Here is a 27,420-nt window from a genome sequence, read left to right on the forward strand (position 1 = left end):
ACTGCTTCAAATTACTTTTGAAAGTACAATGGGGCATATTTTGGAACAAAATAAACATTAAGATATTTTAGATATTTATAAATGTCAATCCAGAAAGTCTTCTTTTTCTGGAACCTAGTATCTTATTCCTTATAAGCCCCAGTCTCTCCTATTACAGCACAAGTTAGAAGACCTTTCAGGAGTTTGTTTATATCAAGGAAAATTTGAAAACAAGTCCACGATTCAGAAAAGCTATCTTACCTCTAGAATATGTATGTACCAAATTTTGATACAAAAAAAAAAAACCCCTCTACAACCAGCCTCTGTTAAACAAAAGAGCCATTTCTCACCTAATAAGAACTTTAAGTTTATATTGCTCTTCAGTTTGTAAAGTAACCTGGTGAGGTGGTCAGTATTTGAGCTATTGCCTGTTAGTATCCCTGATTTTTGTTTGTGCCGAGCCCTGTGTGAAGTGAAAAAGCCAGACATGGGACAATCTAGGAGAACAACACGTGCAGAGGCCCTAAAGGAATGAGAGATTCATATACGTGAGTAATAGAAAGAGCAGTGTAGCTGACCCAGGCTGAGCAAAGCCAGAGCATCAGCTGAGGCCAGAGAGGTGCACAGAGTGTGATCAATATTTGGCATTAGAGAGTCAAGTTGGACTATGCTTTCTGAAAACAGTATCAGAGCAACGGTCTACAGAGGATATTTTTCAAATGTTCAAATTTGTTGTATTAGAAAACATGTAAGTGGATAAAAATCAAAGCCCATATTGCTATACATTTGAAATTATCTTTGTAATAATGAGAGAGCATGACCTTGAGCACGAAATGTCCCAAGAATCCAAGACCTGAAGCTAGTGCAACAATAGCCTATGGTGGCCTTGAAATGCCTCTGCCTGAAAGACACAGAAACAACATCAAACTCCTATAAAGATTCACTTCAAAGTCTTCTTAACTTAGTTTGTCATAATATGGGGCAGTTTACTTTGAAGACTAGACCACAATCAATTTCTTGCTGAAGATATTATTCTTTGCTGAACATTTTGTGGCTTTCTGGAACGCCTTCCATTTGCACAATGCTGTTGTGTGAGGAATGGTCAGTTCATGCAGGCGAAATAAGAATGTCCCATGTTGCAGTAAAGGGTCTTTAACTCAGATGGGTACCTCACATAATGGGGGTAATTGAACATCAACTGAAATGGAACCTAAGGTTGAGGGAAGAAAGCCTCACACAGGCCTGTGCTGACTTCTTTGTATGTACTCTTCTGAAAACTTTGGTGCTCATAGAAAGCGAGGTATTCGCTTCACAATCGGAGAGACACAAAGGAAATGCCAAATGGGGCCTCTCTGGAAAAGGACATGATACCCTAACTTTAAGCTTTGAATGAACTTTAAAGGATCTATTTTCAGGAACTGCTGTGGTTTCTCTTTTTCCCTCCAATTTCCTTCTCTAGCCCCTTCTCCTTCCACACATTCAAGACATCCCTCTACCACTGTCTACAAGGGGCCCTCTTAGATATTTATCTACCACTGTCTACAAGGGGCCCTCTTAGATGTTTATCAAAGCCGAAAAGACTATTCTTCTCTCCAGACCTGCAAATCTGTTTTAGGATATACCCTACATCTAATGAGGCCCAGCTGGATCTGGTTTATTTGTCAACCCAGGAGCTTTAAGCAATGCTTAACCTCATATTTTTTTGCTTATAAGCTGATTATTAAAAAGATTGCTCATTGCCCCAAACAGAAACGAATGGTGTTATCCCTTTAAACAAACACACACACACTACTCTACCCACTCTGGCATTGAAAAAATGTGAGGCTCACTCACATGAGGTTTTTGGTTTTCCTCTGAATGGGAACCTTTGCCTGCAGTTAACATAGAAGGAGAGGCTCTAGTCAAAGCAAGGACTTTCTGAAATCACATCTTTTCCTGAAACTGCTTTGTTCATATGCTAAAGTTTTTGAGCTCAGTAGGAGAAAGGAGACTAGAGAAAATAGCCAATACTCATATTTCTGTAGGGTCCAAAATGACATATTAAAAGTAAGGAAAACTTGCAATATTAGTCAGGGTTCTCCAGAGAAACAGAACCAATAGAACCAATAGAAACAGAACCTATATATATATATAGGTTCTATGCAGAAATACTGGAAGTATTATGGTATAACACTTTTTTGTACAATCTAGATTATACCTTATGAAATTTGATGCAACCGAGAGTTATTGAGATTATTTGAAGCTGTAGACTTCCTTTATATTGTCCCTGACATTAAGAAACTTGTAAACGTTCTTCGTGAAAAACCAAACTGGCTAGATATTCTCTACTAGCTTCAGAATAAAGATAAGGTAAAATCTCAAATAACCCGGCTTTGATTAAACAGTATTTTTTCAATATTCCTTTTGAGAGAAACAAAACACAGTTAACCAAGCACAAATTACAAGATTTGGTCAAAATGCCAACCCCCAAGAGAGGATAGATACTAGTTGATCTCTTCCATCTATACTGATATGTTTCAACAATGAGAATTAATTTTGAGTGATGACTAAATTACTTCAAGGTCTTTAATCATTGTCAAACAAACAAATAAATAATAACAAAACTCTCAATTAAATACCAATGAGTGTGCATTTACTGGACTGAAATTATTTAGAAATATTTTGCCAATAATTATTGAGCCCAAAAGAGTTTGGAGATGGTTTGGGTTTTAGAGTCAAATACGATGATGTATAGGAGTACAGTACGCTATTTAAAAAGGGTCTTTGTGTTTTGCTGGTACTCAAAACAAAAATGCTCACTGGGCTTTTGTTTGGGCTCATGCAGAGGTATAAAACTGAATTTCCAAAAGAAGGAAGAACTCCAAGGGTGGATGAAGGCAGAAATGACCCTAATTTTGAGAGTAGACACTTCCCTTTTTGTCCTAATTTTATGCAGGACTCCAGATAGGGATAGCAAGACAAGGTACTTATAGAGGGTGACTACAGAGAGCCCTGAGACGCTGTGCAGGTCTCTGGGTCTGAGTCTTGGATTAGCAGAAAAGAACTGTGAGTTGTCTCAGGTAGACTCAAGTATGAGCACCCAAGAGCAAGGGAGGGCCAGACTGTAGCAGCATCTTCAGTGGCCAAGGCCAACTGACCTTCATTCATTTTCCAGGAGCCATGGAAGTCCCTTTAATTCTTATATAACCTTAGTAGAGAGGAAGACCCCTAAAAACATAACTGAAATTAAACTTCTTAACATCTTGGCTAGTGGGAACATAAACATCTAACTTTTTTAACAGCTCTATTGAGGCAAAATTGACTTACAATAAACTAAATTTGCGATTCCTTGATAGCTAATAAAGTTGACTTTTCTATTCCATGTGCTTATAGACAATCGAAATATCTTTTTTGGTTCTGTATATATTCACATATTTTGTTCATTTTTAATTGGGTTTTTGTTCCCTACCTATTGAGTTTTTAAGGTTGTTTACATATTCTAGATACAATACCTTAATCAGATATGTGATTTGGAAATATTTTCTCTCAGTCTGTAACATCATTTTTACCTCATAATAATGTCTTTAAAAAGTATAAGTTCTTAATTCTTATGCACTCCAATTTACAGATTTCTTTTATGGATCATGTTTTGGTATTGAATTTAAGAAATCTCTGCCTGATCCAAAGTCACAAAAATTTTCCTGACTTCGAGAACCAAAATGGCGTAGATGATAGAGGCTCTGTTCATCCCTCTGGTGACCAAATCAAAGTTGTGATGGAAACAAAAAGCAGCAGCAAGGAAAAATCACCTGGGATCTAGACGAACAAGCCATACAACTAGGGAGAAATCCAAGAAACCACCCTGCAATGGCAAAAGGTAGGACGGGGTGAGGACGTGGGGCTGCAAGTCTCAAACAACTAAGTGAGATAGAGTCTGCAGCAGCGGCAGCTGCAGAAGCCTCTTAAAGGGGCTGCGTCCGCGTTTGGATTTTCGCGGTGACGGACCTGCTCACTCTGAGCACCATTGCTGATTAGGCTGTGCTCAGGGGGCACCAGGGACATACAGGGAGATTGTCAGTGTGAGGGCCAAGGCGAGACTAGTCTGTACAGAAGTGCTGGCGGTATCCATTGTTCCCTGTTGAGCCCTCCTGCCTCCCAGTGCATGGACACAGCGCCGCCATAGCCATGAGGTCATCAGACTGGGTAACAGAGGTCACTCTGCCCAGAGGATTCCCTGAAACCCTGCCTCCCCCAACTCGTGCCCCACCCAAGCCACATTCAGGTATATCCTTGGCGAGTGAGGTGCTCCTTGCTGAGCAGCGCCTAGACTCACACTGGAGCCAACTGGCCTCAGTTTCTGGTGTGACCTTTTGAGGCAACTGTAAGCATCTGTGGATTGCTTGCTGAATCTTAACAGGTGGCCCTGGAGGGGTAGAGGCTTGGGCTAAGTTTGGGCTATAACTGAGTCCCTCTCAGGACTGTGCCACTGGACACCTACTTCACAAATCCACACTAATAAGACTGGAAGACTTAGGAGCTTTGCTTAATACATAGAAACAGACACAGAAAGGCAGCCAAAATGAGAAGACAAAGAAACAGAAATCATATGAGAGAACAGAACAGAGATCCAGATATAATGGAGTCAAGTAATCTAACAGATGCAGAGTTCAAAACACTGGTTATAAAGATGCTCTATGAACTTTTGGTTAAATTCAGTGAGAACTTCAACAAAGAGATAAAAAACCTAAAAATAGAAATGGAAATTATAAAAGGGAACCAGCCTGAAATGAAGAACACATTATCTGAGATGAGAAGTATATTAAATGGAATAAACAAAAGAATAAACAGAATGAATAAAGAAAAGGATCAAATGCCCTATCTAGAGGATGGGAAAGCCAAGGACACTCAATCAGAATGGCGAGAGGTAAGATGCCAAGACTATAAAAATAATTTAAGAAACATATGAGACACTATTAAGGGTTCAAATATCCATCTGATCGGTGTAACTGAAGAAAATCAAGATGTCGAACAGCTGTTTGAAGAAATAATGATGGAAAACTTCCCTAACCTGGTGAAGGAAATGGACATAAAATCCCAGGAAGCTCAGAGAATTCCAAAAATCAGGGATCCAAAGAGGCCCCACCAAGACACATCATAATTAAAATGCCAAAGGTTAAATACAAAGAAAGAATATTAAAAAGCAGCAACAGAAAAACAGTTAGTTACTTAGAGGGGAAAACCATAAGACTGGCAGCTGATTTCTCAAAAGAAACTATGCAGGACAGAAAGGCTTGGCAAAAAATATTCAACAGGATGAAGACCCAGGATCTACAACCAAGAATAATTTATCCAGTAAAGCTATTATTTAGAGTTGAAGGAAAAGTAAAGAGCTTTCCAGACAAAAATAAGCTGAAGGAATTTATCACCACCAAGTCCATATTATAGGAAATGTTGGAGGGACTTCTTTAAGTAGAAAAAACATGTATCAAAAACAGGAAAAAAGAATGGTAACAACTATATTCCTATCAATAAGTACTTTAAATGGAGAAGAATTAAGTACTCCAACTAAAACAGTGGATGAATAGAAAGGAAAACAAGACCCCTACATGTTGCCTACAAGAGACGCACTTCAGATTAAAAGACACAGATTAAAAGGAAAGATATGGAAAAACATATTGCTTTAATGGACCTAGAAGGTATTTAAGTCAGACAGATAAAGATAAATACTTTATGATTTCACTTATACGCAGAATCTAATAAATAGAAATAAATAGGAATAAAAAGAACAAACTAATCAAAAACAGACTCACAAATATAGTAGACAATTTAGTGATGGACAGAGGGGAGAGGAGTTTGGGAGGATGAGAGAATGGGGTGAAGGGATAAAGAAATACAAATTAGTAGCTGATGGATGAACATGGGGATGGGGAGCACGACATAGGGAATGCAGTTAGAATGAATACGTTGGCTAGTTGGAGGGTCAGGGGAGGGAGGGAGCAATTGGCAAGGAAGCTGTTTCACAAACTGTATAGATGTCTAATCAATGTACTGTTTACTTGAAACTAATTTAAAATAATTTTAAAAATTTTAAAAAAATGTTCTCCATAAAAATAAAGTCCTGTTTCTAGAAGTTTTAAGATTTTAAGTTTTATATTTAGATCTAGAATCCACTTTAAGTCAATTTTTATGTATAATGCAAACTATTGAACACTCCTTTTTGTTTTGTTTTGCATATGGATATTTAATGGTTCTAGTACCATTTGTAGAAAGGATTTTCTCCAATAAATTGCCTTTGTGCTTTGTTGAAAATCAATACAGAACCACATATATGTGGGTCTATTTCCAGAATTTTCATTATGTTGCATTGTCTATATGTCTACATCTTGACAGCACTACGAAACCATCTTGATTACTGTAGCTTTATAATAAGTCTTGAAGTCGAAGCGAAAAAGACTGTTGAGAGCAGACATCCTTGCTTTGTTCCCAAACTTAGGGAGAAAGAATTTGGTCTGTCACTATCAACTATAATGCTACTTGTAGCATTTTTGTAGATATTCTTTATTAAGTTGGATAAGTTCCCCTCTGTTCTTTTCTCTGAGAGTTTTTATCATGAACGAATGAAAAAATTGTACAAACACTTTCTCTGCATTATCCTTTCTCCATTGAATTGGCTCCAATGGAATCAAATGGGAATCAAAAGCAGGAGGATAAGAGGGTAATCTCCAAACGATTGGAAATACACTTCTAAAGCAACACACTTCTAAATACCCTATAAGTCAAAGAGAAAGACTCAAGGAAAATCACAAGAAAAATCAAACCAAATAAAAATCTATCATATCAAAACTTGTGGGAAAAAGCTAAATCAGTGCTGCAAGTGAAACTTTCAGCATTAAATGTTTATATTAGAAAAGAGGCGGTCTCAGACAAATCAATAATTTAAGCACCCACCACAAAAGATCAAAAGAACCCAAACAAGCAAGAATAAGAAATAAAATAAGAGCAAAAGACAGTGAAATTGAAAACAGAAAAATAATGGAAAAAGTCAATGAGACAAAGAACTAGCTCTTTGCAAAGATCAATAAGATGGAACAAACCTCCAGCAAGACTTAAAAATGAAAAAAAGAGAAAAGACAGAAATTATCAATAGCAGAAATGAAACAGTAGATATCACTATAGGCCCTGTGGACACCAAAGGGATAATGAAAGAATATTACAAAAAATGCTGTACAAATAAATTTGACAGCTGACATGAAACAAAGCACATACTCAGAAAACACCAACTACCACAACTCACTCACTAGGAAACAGATCATTTGAACAGCCCTATGTCTATTAAAGAAATTGCATTTGTAATTTAAAATCTCCCAAAAAAGAAATCGCCAAGCTCAGCTTGTTTCATTGAAGAATTAACATCCATTCTAAACAATCTTTTCCAGAAAATAAAAGAGGAGGAAACACTTGCCAATCCATTCTATAAAGTAATTACCCTGATATCAAAACTTTACAGACAGTTCAAAAAAGAAAACTACAGACCAACATTCCTCATGAATATAGACACATAAATCCTTAAAAATACTAACAAATAGACTTTAGTGATATATAAAAAGAATTATATACCACGTCCAAGTGGGTTTTATTCAGTGGATGCAAGACTAGTTCAATATTTCAAAAAACAATGAATGTAATCCACATATCAACAGACTAAAAAAAGAAATTACATGTGAATCGCATTTCCCTCACTAGCCAGAGTTACAACTATTTTACACACCTGGATAGGCTCTAGGACCATGTCAGCACAAAGGCACGATAGGGATGGGTTTTGGTCTGCCTCATAAAACTCCTCAGACATCCTAAGTAGGCAAGGCATCTAGGCTTGTGCTATTTGTTTACTGCAGGTTACATTACCAACTCATACAGTGATGATGTCCATTTTCCAAATTACTGACATAGACACCAGGGCAAAGGGAAAACAAAACGAACCCTCAGCTAAAAGTTAATAATAACAACACCAACTCATTAGCTGATATGGCTTGCTTTCAATACAATTCGTAAATCACTATTTTTATCAAATTGCAAAATGACAATTGTAGAGCATATATAGTGAGTCCTTCTAACCTGTCAGCTCTTTGAACTGGTGCACTGTAGAGTATCAAGAACACCTTGCCCTAGGTAGAATCTTCTAAATTCCCAGGCCAGTAGAAATAACAGAGAATAACCAAAACAAAAAGAAGGCTTATTGTCAAAAGTGTTTATTATGTGACTCAGAAAACTATAACACATCTTAGAGATATCATAGTGGTTTACTCATTTCCTATAAAGACACATTATTTTTAGAGGATTCTAAGAAATTAAAGCAAAGCCAACCAAACTCATTACCATCCACCTGCGGGATTGCAGAACATACAACAGCATTCCTTTAGTCTTCAATTGTATAGCCTACATGTGGGATATGGAGGTAACCAAGAGTGATAAGTAAGAACACACAGTGAGTAGGCAACTTGCTCAAGGAAGGTGTGGTATCTAAATCCAGCTCTAGGTACCATTATACATATATCATTCGCCACATCCCAGTTCCTGCATAGAAGTGGCCCTCAAATCAGATCTCTTCTCTAAGGCTTATTCTGCTAAAGGCTGAAGAATTCTTGCTTTGCCTTGCTGATGGTTTCATCATTCAGAGAGTAGCAGAGGGAACAGGACCAGCGTGCATTCGCTGCACAATAGTAGGAGGCACTATCACCACTGCAGTCTATAGGACTGTGGCTTCCTGCAGTTGTGTAGTACACAAACACAGCTCTGAAGGCAGCTTTTTAAAACTACATTCTTCAAACAAGGGACAACTGATTAATAAGGTGAAGATGATGAGAATGTTAAAAGAATAGAACCAAATTCCTAGGATTCACAGTAGCGTGGTCAAAAATGGTCACTAGACCATAATAATAATTCATATGTATTATCTTGTGTCAGTCATTTTACTAAGAATTTTACATTTTATTTTATTTTATCTTCCACTATGACATATTATATTATTCTGATTTTACAGATGCAGAAACTGAGGCAGAAGGAGGTTAAGTAATTTGCCTAAGTTCACCTAGCACATGAGACTCTGGAGCTGAGGTATTTAACAACTACGCTATATACTATCTCCACCGAGAGAGACCGGATTTTAGAAAATAGTCAGGAGAATATCACGGTCCTGTGCCTGGAGACTAAAAGGGAATTTAACTCTGGAAAAACAGTAAAAAAGAAAGAGACAAAGAGACAAAAAAGAAAGAAGAAAAGAAGAAGGAGGAGGAGGGGGAGGAAAAGGAGGAGGAGGAGGAGGGAGGAAAGAGGAGGAGAGAAGAGGAGGAAGAGGGAAGAGGAAGAGGAAAAGAAGAGGAAGAGGAAAAAGAGGAAGAGGAAGAAAAGAGGAGAGGAGAGGAGGAGAAGAATGAGAAGGAGGAGGAGGAGTGAGGAGGATGAGGAGGAGAGTAAAGAAGAAGAAGAATAAAAAATAAGAGGAAGGAAAGAGAGGAGGAGGAGGAATATGAGGAGGAGGAGGAAGAAGAAGAGGAGGAGGAGGAGGAAGAAGAAGAAAGAAGAAGAAGAAGAAAGAAGAAGAAGAAGAGTTCTAACTATGGAGTTCCAAGATACCATTGTAAGGAAGGAGCAAGAAATGTGTGAAGATGACAGTGTTCCTGCCCAAGGGAATATTCTATAAAATTTTACATATATTTTTACATAGCACAGTTAAAAAGTACAAAAGATGAAAACAGAGGTAGGTGCATAATCAGTCAAAAAGAGAAGAGTGACAAGGAGGTTAAAGCACAGCATGACCTGAGATATAAGAAGCCTCAAGACAACTCTAAGGTTCTTACATATGTGTTCCAAGCAGGAAGAAGGAGGAAAACACATCACTCACTGCTTGAGGCATGTGGGGTAATAGTAAGTAGATTAAAAAAAAAAAAAAGAATATTCATTACAATTAAAAGGGAAGAGCAAACATGATTAAAATAAATGGAAGTCAGAGACAGATAACACTCCACTAAGTAAACACACACCTAGAAACTTTGCATGAGTACAAGTCTTATTCCTGTGGTTATATAGGAACAAGAAGTGAGAACCACCAGAAATTTCACAATTATATGAATGGAGGAGAGGTGCCTGAAGTCGGGAATTAGGTGAATAACATTCTAATTTATTGAAAGGAATTAGGCTTCCCCCATAACCATCTGGTGAGCTTATCACAGAATATTTGGCAGAATTCAAGAATAAAATAATAAAAAAAAATAATTTGAGAACACCTTTAAAAAGAGAAGGTCATTATCAAAAGCCAGCGTGGATTCACTTTCCATTTTGAGAGTGTTGCTAGTATTTTATTCCCAGCAAAGAATTTCAGAAAAATTTCATATTACTTTTATGGTCAAACTGAAAAAATAAAATGGGGAAAGTGATAAAAGGTAGTGCATTCATCATGGCTCTTATGCACTTATTTAAAGAGTTTCAATTACTGAAGTTGCCTTGTGCTGGGCCTGAGAGTTCTGTCCTTGTTTCTGTCTCACTTACATTTTTATCCACTTGACTGAGGACATACAAGAAATACTTCCTTATCACTAGGGCAGCAGAGTGGGACATAATTCATATTCAGAATGATAGGATCTAAACCAAAAGATTCTTGACAGGCTGTAACAAGGCCAAAAGTAAAACAATAATTAGATGAAAATTATGTAAGTTCTTGAATTGACATTTAAAACGATTCACTATATAAATGCTGAAGAGGATAGATTTTAACAGCACTGAATAAACTTAAGAGCTTTGGTTGACTACAAGCTCAAAATAACTTAACATTCTGTATGCGTTCTGGTCATCATCAGTCAATGCAGCTGCAGGTAGCATTAATGGGAGGGAGATAGACAGGTTTCTATACTCTCCCTGATCAGAGAAAAAGCATAGGACAAGGACTGTAGGCCACATGGAATGCAGTTTCAGATCCAAAAAGATCAGAGCTCGTGAGGATTTTCCTGTTGCTGGAAACTCTTGGGAAGTAGCCAGGACTGACCTGGTGGGCATGCTGTAAAGGATATCCTGCCTTGTGAATGCCCAGAGATTACAAATATCCATAACTTAATGGAAGGTTGCACTAGGTGACTTCTAAGATGCCTACCAGCTTCAAAACTGTGAGATTTTACACTGGAAGCTTCCATACATGGCACCCTGTCATGTTGTCCCTGAGGCTACATAGTATGATATTCCTGCTTCCAGTTCCAGATGCTTCCTCCCCGGCAGATTCACTGGATCCTGGATGAACAGGATGTTCCTTTAGGTTCACAAGACTCCTGATACTACCTACCTACTTGTCACCCTCTACCTCCATGCAGATACCCCAAATTATAGCTAAGAGATAATTGTTTGTCTTTTTTCTGCATGTTCAATTGTTACCTATTTTTATTAACATGTTTTTTACCCTTCAATTCTACTTTGCCAGATGGACAAGTCTGTGTGATGCTGTCATTGCTAAATCTTCCCGTGTCAAATGCTACAATGATGTCACTTATACATTATCCATGAAGCTTAGGGAACAGCAGCTCATAGCATGAACTGCACAATCCCTGCCCAACCCAACCCGTGCACAAAGTCTTCTAGCTACCATTGTTTTTATTAAATCACGATCTCTTCTCAAAGCTCCTCTTCATATTCTGAAGATGAAATCTAAGAGCTGAAAGAGCAAAGAGGAGTCAAAAGAGAAAGAAGAGGAGTTTGACCTGTAACAAGAAAAGGAAAAATCTACTTTGGCTTAAAAAAAAAAAAAGAAGTCAAAACGCCTAAAACCATAAGAGCAAACTTCCTATGATAATGGTTAAATACCAGCCAAATAACACTTCAAATTGCCAATGTACTGAAAATTCCTCTAATATGCTCAAAGTGAATAATAGAACTTCAATTATTAAGATTTTGCCTTTTCTCTACAAGATGGTTAGAAAAGCATTTAAATCAGCTTCCAACAAGTGAGCTTTTAAAGATGAAGACAAAGTACTTAATGAGGAAAGTATATCAGGCACTGCCAAATCTCAGTCCCTGGGTGAGCACTAATTAAATTCTCATTTAGAATTTTATTACCGACACGCGCTTAAATCTCAGGGACAAAACTGCAGTTAGTTTACTTGCAACAAACCTTGCCTCAAAGATTAATGACTCGGAAGAGGTAACCAATGGACCTCAACCCAAATAAATTTTAAAATAACCATCCCATTATCTGAAGAAACAGATACCAGGCAGTGCATTTGTTTGTTTAGTCATTGAAGTTGGGGGTGCAGGGAGATGTGTGAACATGAGCCAGAAGAGAAAAATATCAGGTCTTTGTATTTATAAACTTATAAACTACAAAGAATTCTACAAAAAGAATTGAGAATATTCTGACAATCTTAAGCTATTGATAAATGGCAGGGTTATATCTCCAGCAACACCTCTGTTGGTTTTCTGTATGTTTCCCTTTTCTTTGTTTCTCACTAGCATCCAAGCACCATTTTTCTTCCTTCAACTCTCAAAGAAGCTGCAATAATAAGTCTAAGAAACGGTTGACCTAAGTGTGAAAAAAAAAATACATGCCCATGTGCAGAACCACTTCCTCTATTCTCAAAAACAAGATTGAGGCTAGAGAAAAGGGCTGCAAGAGGTGACTGAGATGAGAAAGGAAGTCATGGAGAGAACAAAGGAGGAAAAGGGAAAAGGCAATTCAGTCACGTGAGCAAGAAAGCAGAGTAGGAAGGGACTCAGAGCCCCAAGTGTGGATACTATGTATTACTTATGGGCCACCTAACACTCAACAGTGTCAGACTTAAGACCCCTGAATAAAGATTGGGAGGACTGGATATCTTGTTATAGAGATGAGGATAAATAGCAACCTTCCCCATACCCGAGGTGTAACTGAACTTAACACTTAGAATTTCTTCAGAAGCTGATGTGGCGGCAGAAACGCTACCACTGTCACATGAATCATTCCTGAATTTGACTTAAGAGTCGGAAGAGGGTCCCTTGGGTGGTTTGCATGATGGAAAAGACTCTTGAGCATTCACATATCATAACAGCATAAATACCGATTCTCACCTCCCCAAATCAGGACACATCACTCACTCGCAATAGGCTGTACTATTCAATCTGGAGTTGCTCAAAACAGGAGTCTCATTGAGGGCCAGTGTTGCTCAAAACAGTGTCTCATTGAGGGCTTTCTGCAGTGTGCTAATTAACCCCTCGGGAAGGAGGCAAATGTGCAGCCAAGGAATTGATAGCAGGATGCAATTCAGGTAGACCAGTGCTCCGAAGAAAGGTGATGAGGTCTATCAGTGGCCAAGACATGGATCACATGGCTGCTAGAAGCAGTGATGGGAAGAGCACTGGATTCAAGTTCTGGCCCCATTCTTGTAGTGTGACCTTGGGGAAATTGCTCCAGACTCCTAGGCCCCAGTTACCATTGCCACGAAACAAGGTTAATAATAATGACCATCATTTACTGAACTCTTACTATAGGTTATGCTGTATTCTAAAATTTTTTTTCATTTTTTTAATTCTTATAATAACCCTATAAAGTAGGCATGATTATTACTCCCATCTTAGGAAAACAGAAATGCTTTTTAAAATTATGGCACAGAAGGGTAAGCAGAGAGTAGGCAAGGATAAAACATTCATGCTTCGGGAATGTTATCTACTTAGTTTGTTACGACGAACTGGTTGGTGCTGGGCTGAGTGTGAGAGAGATGCACAAACGCAGTGTCCAGCCCCTCCCGCAGGAGACCAAGTCAAGATAATGCATCCAAGGTAACGCAGCGCAGAGATCTCGGAATGAGGTATGTTGTAGCCTGGGGAATTGAAGTGATAACGAGGGCTGAAGCAGCCGGGAAGGCGTCACTGAGCGGATTCCTAAAGGTGGATAGGGAAATGGAGACTGCTGAATAGGTAGTGCAGACAAAATCCTGCTGGGAGAAGCTGACCAAGAATGTAGATGCTGAGGGGACTGGTCAGAGCAGGTTTACTCTGCAAGCTGCATGCAAAAGTAAGTTGCATGCATATTCTTTTGAGGAAGGATATATCTTTAAAAATTCTCGGAAAGTGTATGTAGTTCTTAGAATTTGTTTCATAAGAAACATACAAAAAAAGCTACGCACTTTGTCCCATTATCCTCTCCCCGAGTAATTCCGACTGGTCATGATGGTCACCCTAATGTATTAGGAAAAAAATTATAACTCTATTTTTCATTTTAGGCACTAAAAGATGTTCTCATACACTTCCTGTATAGAGTCCAGCTATGGCTTTGTAATGGAACAAGGGCTTCCACAAACCCTGTATTATTTGTAACCACAGTTGTGCATTAACCCACCTGTCAGATGTTTCAGCACTTAGATTTGGGGACTGTCAGCAAAGTGAAACCTCACAACAGGCAATTCACCAACAATAACTCATGTGCCTAGCTTCCCTGATGAAATTGACTTCTCTCTTCACCTGATTCAATCAATTGCTAAATGAATCAAAAAACGAATCTCTGTAAAATATGATACATTGTATTAGTAATTCCTGCAGTTCCATGTGTCATGACTCACATGCCAATTAAAAATCTTCTGGGACAATCTTTCTCCTTCCACTTAAGTCAGTGTGAAGGAGACATACATTGGTGGCCTGTCAAACATTAGTCACTCATAGAGGCTCATAGGGGGAAGGCAATGCTCTAATGTTTATTTCACTGAAGAGTAATAATTCTTATACTAAAGTGGACAGAAAAGAAATATTGTCTGAAAACAGAAAAAGGAGCCTTCTCAGAGAGTCTGTCTGGGTAGTTATACTATAGTCCTTCCTATGAGGGGGAAAAAAGTTCCAGGTGAACAACATTCTTTGGATCACTTCATCCCAGTGTGTGTGTGTGCGTGTGTGTGTTTGAAGGCTGTGGTTCTCGAACTTTAGCATCCATCAGGGCTTGTTAAAATACTGATTGCAGAGTCCCACCCCCAGAGTTTCTGATTCTCTAGGTCCCTGGTGGGGCCTGAGAATTTGCTTGTCTACCCAGTTCTCAGGTGATGCTGAGGCAGCATCACCTTTGAGAACCACACTTTGAGAACCGCTGGTCTAGGACAGTCTATCAAAACAAGTTAAGCTTCATCTCAGGCAGCTTGCAGGTGTTTAAAAAAATTTCAAGGAATTAAAGTAAGTTATCGCTTTTCAACCTAATGTTGCAGCTTCAGATGATGTGTGCACCTCTCTTCAACAATCATTGAGTAATTAATCCTCTTTCCACAATATTGAGAAGTTAATGAACATCAATTGTGTCTGACCCAGTATAAGGAGCTTTGGAGTGTTAAGTATACCCATAACAGCCCTGCCCCAAAGAAACTGTACTGACTGTTCAGGAGAGTATAAGGAAGAGTTCTAGTTTGAGGGGCCTGAGTACCTGCATTCCAACAATTTGACCACTCCGTCTATTGTGTAGTTTTGAGCTAAGGTTCATGCTAAATGCTGCCAAGATGCACATGGGAACACACAAATGGACATTCTGGGTCATTCCCTCCTCCCCGCAGTTGATGGACCAGCGGAGGTAATTTGTTCATTTGTACGCAGATTAAAATTGTAACTCAAGTGCCTGGCCTGCATTGCCTACATCTAAAAATGCTTGTCACTCACTGTTGAATAACATCTGCTGCTTCATTCTTCTCTTGCTCAGTCACACAAGACATCTAAGTTTGCCACATTTCCTGTTTTCTGTGCGCTTTCCACTCACCTTCTGTGTGCCAGCCACACCGGCCTTTCTGACCCTCCAGCACACTCATCCCTCAATCTGCTCACCTAACCTCTACTCATCCCTAGTCTCCACTTGAAAGTCTCTTCTTCAGCTGAATCTTTCCTGATTCCCACTTTCGATTTTTTTTTTTGAATACTCACCCAGAATGTTTGTCTTATATCTGTTTATCCTGCTAGATTTAAGCTCCCTGAGAACAGGCACAATCTGCCCAATCCACTAGAGCCCAGCCAGTGCCTAACAAAAGACAGATACTGGTATGACCCTGGAGCTCACGCAGCCTAGATGACGCTAACTAGGGGAGAGGGTGCACTGGAATTCATCTTCCTGAGAGATGGCTTCCTCCTTCCAGTCAAAGGAACTACAATGTCCACAGGCCCCAGGTCACTAGGTGGTGGGCTGTTCTCATATTTGCTATTTAAAAAACCCTCCCCCAGTACAGTGTCTGTACTCTGCTAGCCCCGTCACATCTTTCATAGAGATGATGGCAAGGGAATGGGGGACAATGTCTTCTCTTTTTTTTTTAGTGTTCCAAGTTTGTAAGTTCCCCCCTCCCCGCCCAAAAGACTATTCCTTAACTTATCCTGAGTGGTGTGGAAGAAATTGTCCAGGGCCCAACTGCGAGGCAGATGGCAACTCCGAAGGGACCAAACTTGCATGACTAATATCCATTAATATTCATGGGCCAAGTATGATTTTTCTGCCCCCTAAAGAAAACTTTGGCTTTATGCTATATACTGATGACTCCCACATTTACATCTACAGCCATGACCTCCAGATTCACGTGTGTAGCAGCTTCTTCTACACCTCCAACGGTAAATCTCAAGATATCTCAAACTCGCCTCCCAAAACTGGTTTCTTGATCTTCACAAACCCAGTTCTCCCAAAGATGTCTACTTCCTCAAGTAGAAGTCTTAGATTCACCTTTCACACCTCTTTTCTCAAACATCACATCAACCAATCAACAAACCCTAGTCTCCACCTTTGAAATAAGTCCAGAATCTGACTACTTCTCATCATATCCACCACTGCTATTCCAATACAAGCCTGTTATTCCAATACAAGCCTGTCTTGGTTTACTGTATTAGCTCTTTACTTTGTCTCCTTGCTTCAGTCCTTGTCCCCCTATAGTCTTTTCTCAAATACACAGGTAGTGTGACTTTGCTAAAACCTAAGTCAGAAATCAGGTGTCTACTCTTCTCACAACTCTACAAATGCTTCCCATCTGAAAGTAATGTCCAAAGTCCTCTCTACAGTTCACAGGCCTTCACTCTGTGTGACCCTCCTGCCACGTCCATTCTGCTCTCTCTCCACTGACTGTGCCAGTCACACTGGCCTCCCCACTGTTCTCAGAACAGCAGCTTTCACCCTCGGGCCTTTGCACCTACCATTCCCTCAGCCTGTAACACTCTCCCCCAGATGATTGCATGACTAGCCTCACTTCCTTCCAAATGAGACCTTTTGCAATCTCTCTTGTTAAAATTGTATTAACCACGAAAACCACCACCATTCCCTATTGCTTTTACTCCATAGCACCTACTCATGAGGATAAGTTTCATGGAAAGGATAGCATCTTGGTTGGGTTTTTAAAGGTGGAATTATGATTAGGATGTAGGGATACCAAAAGAGAAAGTAGATAGCGGGTAGTCAACAAAAATTGTCTTCCAATGGTTACCTGACGGTGTAATGACACTTTAGGCTCCAGAAGTGACCTCTGTTGAAATGGAAACCCTGCCTAAAATGTCTCCATGTCCCCTCTAAGGCAAAGATCAGTATGCTGTTTGCAGTAGCTGGACAAAAATGCCCTCAGTACGGAAATATCTTTTCTTTAAAACATAAATCCTTTAGGTTACTGATAGGCAGAATCAAGAGACCAGGGATGGGGGATGGGGGGGAACAGAAGAAAATGTGGGTTGTTGATCAAGAAAATCCCTTTCTAGACTGAACAGCTCAGCTCTGTGTGAAAAACTCTTTAAAGAGTAAAGTTAGAAATCCTCAGCAAGGCAGTCTTCTTGGTCTTGAGATCAAGAAGTGATCGCTAAAGTAACTTACAAAAAATTGTTCTTCATCAAAAGCAAAAAACAAAATGTTCTAAATAAATCATAAAGTACAAAAATTCCAGAGGGACACTAGTTACCTTTCCTCCCCAAGTTCTTACCCCTTCCCCAAAACCCCTACCAAGTGAAGAATATTTAGTTATGGTTTTATTTTCAAATTAAAAAAAAAAATGATGCAGGTATACTTTGCAATATTCACAAAAGGATGTGATGATCAAGAAAAGTATCAGATCTAATGAACTACTTTCCTCTGCTCATTTTGAAAGAGTTAAGATTCTCATGTATAAAATCTGACGTAGTTTTGTCCTTGAGAGAGCTCTGCGGATTGAACTTTTTGATGGCCTTTAAAAATGTGTGAGTGAAAAGAATTGAGCAAATATTTTTCATTAAAAAAAAAAAAAACCTGTAAAAAGCTGTGCTGGTCTTAACATTCAAAGCTTACATTGGAGAATTAATAATTCTCATCGTTAATCACTGTCAAGAGTTAAATATCATTTTGTTAACCACTAAATCTATATTAAAATTACTCTAAAGAATAACGACCAAATGTAAATATTTTTCCCCTGGACTACTTCTTTTTGCTCTGACCACAACTTATAATTCATTCATCTTCGGATCCAATTTTTCACTACTATGCTTTCAAAGTTATTTGAATTATAAGCCTTTTTTATTCCTATATTTTAGTGAGTAGGTTAAAAAAAAAAAGCTATTTCATCTAACTTAAAGTTTCACTTTAGCACTCAGATAAATAGAAATTTTCAAGGGAAATTCTTCTTAAAATATGATAAAATACCAAATGTTTGGCTTCAAGAGAAATTCTATTTCATTCTGTAAGTTCAGCAAATGAGCTTATTAGTCAAAGTAAACTTATAAGATCTGTGTAGGTTTTATAAACTGAAGCAAACTAGTTCACTTGAATTGCTATGTATATCCTTAGCATTTTATAATGCAAGAAATGTATTTGTGGAAATAATCATTCTTTCTCAGGGGATAATTTACTATCCTCTCATATCAACTTAAAATTCTGAATTCTACAAGATTCTTTCATATAAAATGTCAAAGTTAACGAAAACAAAAAAAGTAAAGATTTTGGAACATGTATAATGCCATTTATATTCTCAAGCTTTTCAATTCTATTTATCCTAAAATTAGTTTCACAAAGTGTTTTACGGTTATAATTAATATCACTGCATAATGTATTTGAAAAATGTCTGGTAACTCTTGTTATTAGGTGATTTCATAATTTAAATCTCCTATTACTGTTTTGATATTTTTAGCACATATTAAGCTACCTTTTAATGCAAAACAAACAAACAAAAAACCTTTTTTAAAAAAGTATCAGAAAGATTCACTATTTTTATTTTGAAGATAGAGAAAGCAAAGTCTGGATAAGTTAAAAGGTCTGACTGCATGGTTGAGGCTCTAGCAAGTAATTCTTTTGTATTAACTCCCCACTCTGGAAAACACTTTACCGGGTAGATAATTGCTGCTCGTACTATCTAGGGTGAATTAAAGTAGAAATTAAAAGATGTCAACTGTAAATTCCATGTAAAAAAGAAGAAATAAACAGCTCCTAATCAACTGAGAAATAAATGAGATTGATTAGCTCTTTATGTGCTAGTTGAATATAGCATTTAAACACAAGGACCAAGCTTATCTCATGTTTGTTTTCTTCAAGTGGCTGTATATAGATAATGGCTACCTGCAGAATCTACCTTATAAATACACAGTCTAGTTCCACAAGTGGATCATAATGGCAACAAACTCATACCTTTTCACAAGAGGAAAGATTTACTGTCAATATTAAATTGATGGAATATGAACTGAGAAGTGAGAAGGTGAAAACAAAAAGCTCATCACACAGACACAGACACTAATACCCACACACGGACATATTCTAAAAGTGCTTTGTATTATAATGTGCTGGTTATGGATATCTGCAGGGACTGATGAACAATGAGCGGATAATCATCCTTATCATCCCCATGCTTGATCACATGCCACCCTTTTCCCAACACTTCAGCACCTCAGCTCCCAGGTCACAAGGTAGGTACATTTCTCATAAGATGCTTCAGGATTCTGTGAGCTACTGATGTTATAGGTCATGTCCAGTAATCCTGGACCAACACCACACAAGCTTAGATGTCTTCTACTTTCTAGTCAGAAAGAACATGCAAAAAATTCCTTATCAGACAGCTGGCAGGAGTGCATGGAAAATTGACTTTCATGTCGTATATGTTGGTAGAAAATTCCTGACTTCAAAGCAAAGTTTAGAGGAACAGTACACGGTTACTAAAGACTGAGTTCCAAAGTTTACCACTGGCTAAACTCACATTATTTTACACCTGTGGTACAAAGCAGATACTTAAGAAAGGCGAACACGATTCTATACTTATGCTTGACTAACAGACAGCTCTTCCCCTGAGTCAGCTAAGCTAGGTTTTGTTGCCTTAAGACAAAAGTTGAATTCAAAAAGAACAAAGCTTGTATGAAAAAATGTCCCATATTTAAAAAAAAAAAAATCTCACAATCATCATTCTGTGTGCTATTCAGGCACTGAAAAGGTATACCCACTGAAATTACTTTCCACCATTGGTTTCAGGATGTAAGACGATTAAAATGAGAACATGCTAAGAAGATTCCACTACAGTTCATGAAATCTGCCTGCCATCGGAAAATATCAAAATGTAGTCTCGCAGAGGCTGGTCATATTGTAGCATTTATTAAATTTCATCATTTATGATCACTGTATTATAACCAAATTAACCCTGACATAAACCTTTGACATTTGAAGACACAGAGAACATACTGATTTTTCAACTATTTTACTTATATGTACTTTCCAATTCTCATGCAGTGCTCATAATTAGAAGATTCTGTACATTAATGCTCTCACATTATGCTGATTAAGAACCAAGTTCGAAGGGTAGAAAAATGCCAACAAAAATTCTTTCTCCAAAAACTGCTCATGGATATTTTTCACTGTTCCCTATAACTATTTACTTACAGTCCATTCTTCTGTAAAATGTATAATGAAAATCATATGACAATAGTTATGATGAGGCAATAATACCATCTCAGGAAAGGAATAGAACAAATAAAAGCTGAAGAGAAGAGATCGGAGCATATCAAAGCCATTGCAGAACACCACAAAAACTTCAACGTTTTCCACTTTCCAGTTGGGAGAACATGCACAAAGTATTCTTAGCAGACGGTTATCAGGAGTGCATGAAAAATTGGCCTTCATGTTCCATATGTTGAGAGACGATCAATGCCACTGAGGACAAAGAATTGTGTTCATTATCTTTTGGGTCTGTCTATATCATCTATAGCTGCTAGAAGTTTCTGTCTTGCTTTCTTATTGATATGGGATCCCAGGCAAACATTTACCAGATTGGTCAGCTGCTTTGTTGAATACTCCTGCTCAAAAAAAGAAGATCAAAATTTAGTACACTGAGAGACAAGTATTTGATCAATGCAATGAAAGGACAGGCAGACATTCAGATCTCAGTGAATAGTTACTGAGCACTACAAACCAGCGAAAAGCAGGGGAAATTATAGCTGAGACATGAAAGACAAACTGTTTACTGAGCTGTAATAATGGAGAATAAGAATACCATAGCAAACATTTGGATCAGGCAGCATGAGAATCTTTTTAACATGGTAGATAATCTGACATGCCTATGCTTTTTATTTTTAAGATCACACACTTTTTGCTTGTTTTGTGACAGCCTTTGTTATTAAGTTTTTAAAATACACTGACATTTCAAATTTTTTAAATGCTACAAAATAAGTATTTTCTGACACTCTACATTTTGCAAACATTTTATGTAAAAGACAAAATTCTCCAACCACAGAACAACTCCTCTGAGAGATAATAAATGAATCAGGTAACAAAGATCAGAAAGGTACTGGTTTTTAAACCTTCATATTTAATTAGTAGCTAGTAAGTAAAATTAAAACTATGCCTATTTTCTGCTGTACAAATCTATTTGGTTCCTGAATTTCAGATAACAAGTTGCTAGGATGAGAATGAATAGGGACTCATTAGAGATTTTACATACTGATGAGTTTCTGGGAGTTGAATAAAAGAGTTCAGATAGGGAAAGAGAGTTGTGTCAATCATCTAATAAGAAAAGAACAGGACTTCATTGGATGTCACTATTAAAGAAAGTGCAATTTCAAAATATGAAAAAAAGTTCATTTTAAAAACTCGGCAAATTATCCAGTTTGTGTATCTGACCTCAGAGCACCTGTAAGCACATGGTAAATTCTCTTAAGTACTCGGTCAACACCTAACAAGTGCCACTGTTATTAAGCACCAGACTAGACACTGTGGGGAGGTCCCTAGAAGACAGGACAGTCCCCATTGCTGGGAAAATTTCACTGAACAACAAATATCAGTTAGTTAAAACTCTTCCAAAATACTACACTAAAAATTTTAGTTCACTATATTAAAAGAACACATAAAATGGTCATTGTTCTTGCATCAAATAATGAATATCTAAGAGCTATGCGTTTTCTCCTCAGCTTCTTGTGCTCTTTCCCTAGATCCCATCCTCAGCACCAACCCCGAAGTGTTTACAGCTTACTTTACTAAATGGATCCTAATGACACTCAGCAGTTCACCTGAGTTTAGCATGTTGGCTCTCAGATGTAAGAGGTCAGTGGGACTAAAAGTAGTCACATTTTTCTCAATTCTGAAATCACTGAAAATAATATGTACATTTCTACTTTGCTCTGAAAGATCTGAAACTGACCTACATGTAGGCACATGTACACAAAACTCAGGCTAATGGTCCAGGCTAATAGTCATTTCATTCCTCCAGAGTGTTGAAATCAAAAAGACGAGCCTGATATATATAAATAATTCCTTATTTCCTTACCTTACCCAATCAAATGAAATAAAAATTTATCTAGCTTTTACTGATGTTTATACCATAAATAAATGTGAATGCTAGGGTTACTGAAGAAATAAGATTTGGTAATAATTTTAACCTTTCTCATATTTTCATTAAATTTGTCTTCACATATTGCCTTTCTAGACAAATGAGGTAACAATCATACAGAAAAGCTCCCCATATTAATTATGCTCTGGTAAGATATGCTGATTTGAACTGTGTCAAAAATTCGGCATCTTAAATAACACTTAATAAATAGTATTTTTCTACTTATCTAAGTATCTACACAAAAGAAAAATAATCTCATCTATACTTAAGGTAAAATCTAATGAAGGCTGAAGTTACATTTAGCCATTTAAATATCAACATATTCAATCATCACTACTACATGTCAGTGTGTTCATGATGTCATCAATTCATTCATTGTTGAGGGCTGTAAGATTTTTAGCTTGTGAATCATTTCAATGTTGCTGTATTCAATTTGTTTTGATGTTAACCAACTTCAACCTTTCCTTACATCACAGGTGCAGGACAAACCATAGCTAACGTTCAGACTCTGACTGTCCTTCCAGATAATTACTGTTATAGTTTACAAAGGTCTCAAAAAGATTTGATTAGGCAAAGGGCATTGCATAGACACAGTGTGAACATGGTAAAGACATGGTCTGAGTAGTTCATGCTAAAAAAGCAAATGTTTCTTTATATTTCACTCTCATGACTTTGAATTACATGATATACCAGACAGGAACAGAACAAAGGAAAAGAAATAAAAACTTAATTAACTGTTTTCCAGCTCTCACCCTGTGCTCTTTGATCCAGCGTTCCATGTCATTCTCAGTTAGGTAGTAGGCTTTAATATAGGTTTCCACAAATTCTTTATCAGGAATGGGTCTAATATCTGTTAGTTTTTCAAGTTTCATTAAAAACTGTTGAAAATCCAATTGCATCAAGGCACGACCCTCATTACTACATTTCTTGACATTGGCATATCTAAGATACACAATAATAGAAGAAACATAAATGATGGGATGGTTAGAAAAAGCAACCTTCAGGTTCTTAAACTTTTCTCTAACTCCAAACTGGATAGATTCTCCTTGAGGTTACAAAAAAAAGAGCATGAGCTCTGAGTTAGGAAGACTAAGTTGCGTTTGTACTCTGTCGCTCTGTAGTGACTTTACCTATTTGGGCCTCCGTTACTCCATTTGCAAAGCAAAAAGATTAAACAACTTCTAAGGATCTTTGCTGCTCTCCAAAATTCTCCATACTCAATTAAAATAATCACCTGTAGGAAAGTTGAACTGGTATTCCAGTTAATTTGGCTACCAAGAATTATTTATAAAACTAAGCTATGAATACTCCAAAGTAATCTTAGTTTCATAAAACTGTTCAATATTGTAGCTACTTGATACAGAGAAAATAAAATAATTTTTCCATGAACATTCAACAAAGCTAAAAAATGCTAGAAGTGTAGAAAGTATATACATATTTTTCATAATAAAACATTTTATAGACTTATTCTGATACCCCACGCTATTGAAAAATGGTGTGTTCTGTGGTTAACCAGTAATAAGAATGAATATATTAACCCTCACATATATTTTATTACTCATAAGTCAGTATCTCAGTTTTTCAATCATAGATAAGATAGAGAATCCAACCCTAGAAAATGAGGTACTCCCCCTCATTTCCAAGAAAAGTAAAATTTATATCATTTAAGGTGACCAAGCTTTTTTAAAAATAAAAAGTATATTATACATAAATATAATATTTCTTATTCATTTTTCTACTTTATTAAACAAACTTATTAAAAATACTTTTTTGGTCAGGATTGTTGACACAGCCATTTTGTGATTTTTAGCACTGTTGGTTTCAATACAGAGTGCAAGATTGTTGTCAGCTTGTCATTGTCACCTTCCCACTTTCTAATACATTCTTTTTTATAACTAGTAAAAACTGCTGAGAAATCAGATAAATGGTAGTGTGAAAATCCAACTGATGTGCAATTCTAGATCACTCTGAATGGCCTCTGAAATAGTGGTTTGCTCCCCAGGAATACTGTAAATGTATTACTGATTCTTACTTGTCTCCTAGATGTATGGGCAGAGTAAGCGGGGTCTCTAAAGTGGGAACATTATTACCGATAGATCTGTGAAGTCAACATAAGAAAGATTTATACAGTTTACAATGATATAATAATGATATTATTAACAGTAATACAGTGGTTAGCAGGACTCATTCTGCCATCAGAAAACAGGAGTTTACAAATCGTCTCTGCATTTAAAAACTGTGAATTTAGACAAGTTATTTCACCTTTTTAAGCCTCAATTTTCTGAAGCTAGTTTTTTTCATTGATAGAACAGTAAGAACAACAGTGTCATCAAGGAGAATTCATGTTAGGTTTTGATGATATAATCCTATGAAGTCATTGGTTCAGAAAATGACACATAGTGCTCAATAAATGTTATGTATCAGCATTAATATCATACCATTAGGTAATTAACATTAGTTTAACTTTCAGATAACGATTAGATGCCACATTCCTTACCTCCACCAGCTGGTTCTAGGTCACCAACAAGAAAGCATAGACAGAGGCAACACAATGGAGTTTAAGGTTTTGTCTCTAATCATATTCCAAAGTCAAACCCAAATTATTATGGGGTTATCTGCTATTTATCACTATCTCTACCTATTCTCTCCATCCATTAGTGACAACATATAATGTTATTCATATGTTAAGATTTACTATTGAAAAATCAGATAATGCTTTCATGAAAAACTTACCCTTCTACAATAGTTCTATTAGCCAGTCGTATACAATGTTCCCAAAGTATATTAGATACAGGCAAAGGTATCCGAACTCTCTTAGAAACGTCATTTAACTTCCTGTTAAACTGCTCAAATTCCTAAGAAGACAAAAATCATAGCTATATGTGAATATAATTATAATGTCACATTGCTTTCCCATCTTAGTGGCAAAAAAAAGAGAAGATTTAGAAAGACTCAGAATCAATCAAAGTAAAACAAAAAGAGATGACATTAAATTTAAACTTAGTGTGAGGGTTTAAGTATATCGAATTTAATAAATGATGTTTTAATACAGAGTGTGTATACTATATTTCATCTCAAAGGGAATAAGTGTCATTAACTGATCAAACAATACTAACAATGTTCAAATGTTTTTACATTTCAAATTCTCCTATGATTCAGTATGGATTAAGAGGGCTTAATAAACTAAGTCTTTAAAAATATCCTTGAGAAACCCAGTTTTAAAAATATATTCTTAATAAGCTTTCAACTCAAAGTGAACTATTTGTAATTTGTGGTTATCTTCCTTACAGAGCAATCTAATAAATTATTTTCTTCCCTAAGTATTCTTAGAAAGTAAATTATTACATGCCAAATAATTCGAAGGACATGTAATAGGTGCAAATTTTTAGTACAGAAGATAAAATAAAACAAAATATTTTATATTACCTACAGAAAAACTGAACATTTTTATTACTTATTAGTAACTTTTATGATACCACTCTACTAAAAATAAAAACACACATAATTAATTTAGACAATTCCAACAATTACATGAAAGCAGCAGATGGTTCACCCTTCAATAAATATATCTCTGGTTTCTTTGAAATATTTTCTAAATATATTAATTTACAAAAGTAAATGCTTTTGATCCTTCCTTGACAATATATTTAAAATAAATTTAAGAAAGTTTAAAAGGACATTTTTTCTTCAGTTTCTTCAAAAGAGAGCTACACAATGTTTAACAAGACTGACATGTTCTAATTTTCTAATAACATGTAGGAAAAAAAAAATCTAATCTGATAATCGCCAAACTACCACACAATGATTATTGTGTTACCGTTTGCTACTTCCTAAATCAGAATTTTTTAAAATTTATTTTTGATAGTTAATTGCTTTTAATCATTTATGAAAAAAAGTGCATCTTCAACCATAAGCTTACTTTTGAAAATCAAAGTTAACAATTGCTCTTCATCTTTTTCATTTCATGAATCTAGCAGAGCAGTAGTATTTCCTATATTTATGCTTCACTAAAGTCTGCTTTGGATTTCAAGAGTCATGATTCAATACTTTTCATTAATATTTTAAAGATAAAATTATGTGCTTACTGTGTAAAATGTCATTCCATCATTGCTAAAATCGTGTTCAAGAATGTTTATTGTTAAATGGATAATAAAACCATTTTACTTATGAGTCTTTTGAAGCAACAGTGCAGATTGCTTTTACCTAAAGGTTTGGACTTGGAAAAGTAATAGAACAAAAGTTATCATAAAAGTTTCCTTATGAAAAGTTTTAAGTTGCTAAAAATTGGGTTCAGGTTGATAATCTGAATAACACTGTTTTTTTTTTTCCTTACATTAATGTTTCTTGGAATTAAGAATAACTGCAGCAAGCTGCCTCCTTTTAGTACACATATTCACTGAGTCCAAAGTCTCTTTCTTGCATCCATATGAGTACTATGGTTAGTTAGCATGTCATAAAAAAAAATTAACTTTTCAGAAATATAATTGTTCAAAAAAGAGAGTGTGATTATTTATAAATCACACTTATCTTTTACATTTCAAATTAAAATTCCCAATTGAAATTGCCTGGGTGCTCCAGAAATGGTGCTCTCTTAGGGTCATCAGGGGCACAGTCTCCTGCTAATGAACATCCACTACTGCAGAAATATCTTCTAATTAAACAGGAATATATTCATGTCATGACAGTCATGGCTACTGAG

The 27,420-nt window shown here is 36.7% G+C and overlaps 1 protein-coding gene across 9 annotated transcripts in view; it reads right to left on the minus strand.

Annotated features, from left to right (window-relative positions):
* Positions 1–20,472: 20,472 nt before the first annotated feature.
* VPS50 (VPS50 subunit of EARP/GARPII complex) overlaps positions 20,473–27,420 on the minus strand; it is a 110,129-nt gene continuing 103,181 nt past the window's right edge. For 7 of the 9 annotated variants that reach the window (XM_039878084.1, XM_039878085.1, XM_039878088.1 and 4 more), the window contains 3 exons: positions 25,455–25,576; positions 23,474–23,663; positions 20,474–21,192 (listed from right to left, as the gene is read on the minus strand). In XM_039878084.1, coding sequence (XP_039734018.1) covers positions 21,073–21,192; positions 23,474–23,663; positions 25,455–25,576 — 432 coding nt within the window. In that variant the 3' untranslated portion in view covers positions 20,474–21,072. Of the gene's footprint in view, positions 21,193–23,473; positions 23,664–24,518; positions 24,820–25,454; positions 25,577–27,420 lie in introns of those variants that run through there. The other 2 variants (XM_039878086.1, XM_039878091.1) reach the window with 2 other exon arrangements.

Source organism: Pteropus medius, unplaced genomic scaffold, assembly GCF_902729225.1.
Source record: "Pteropus medius unplaced genomic scaffold, Ma_sr-lr_union100, whole genome shotgun sequence".
Classification (NCBI taxonomy): Eukaryota; Metazoa; Chordata; class Mammalia; order Chiroptera; family Pteropodidae; genus Pteropus; species Pteropus medius.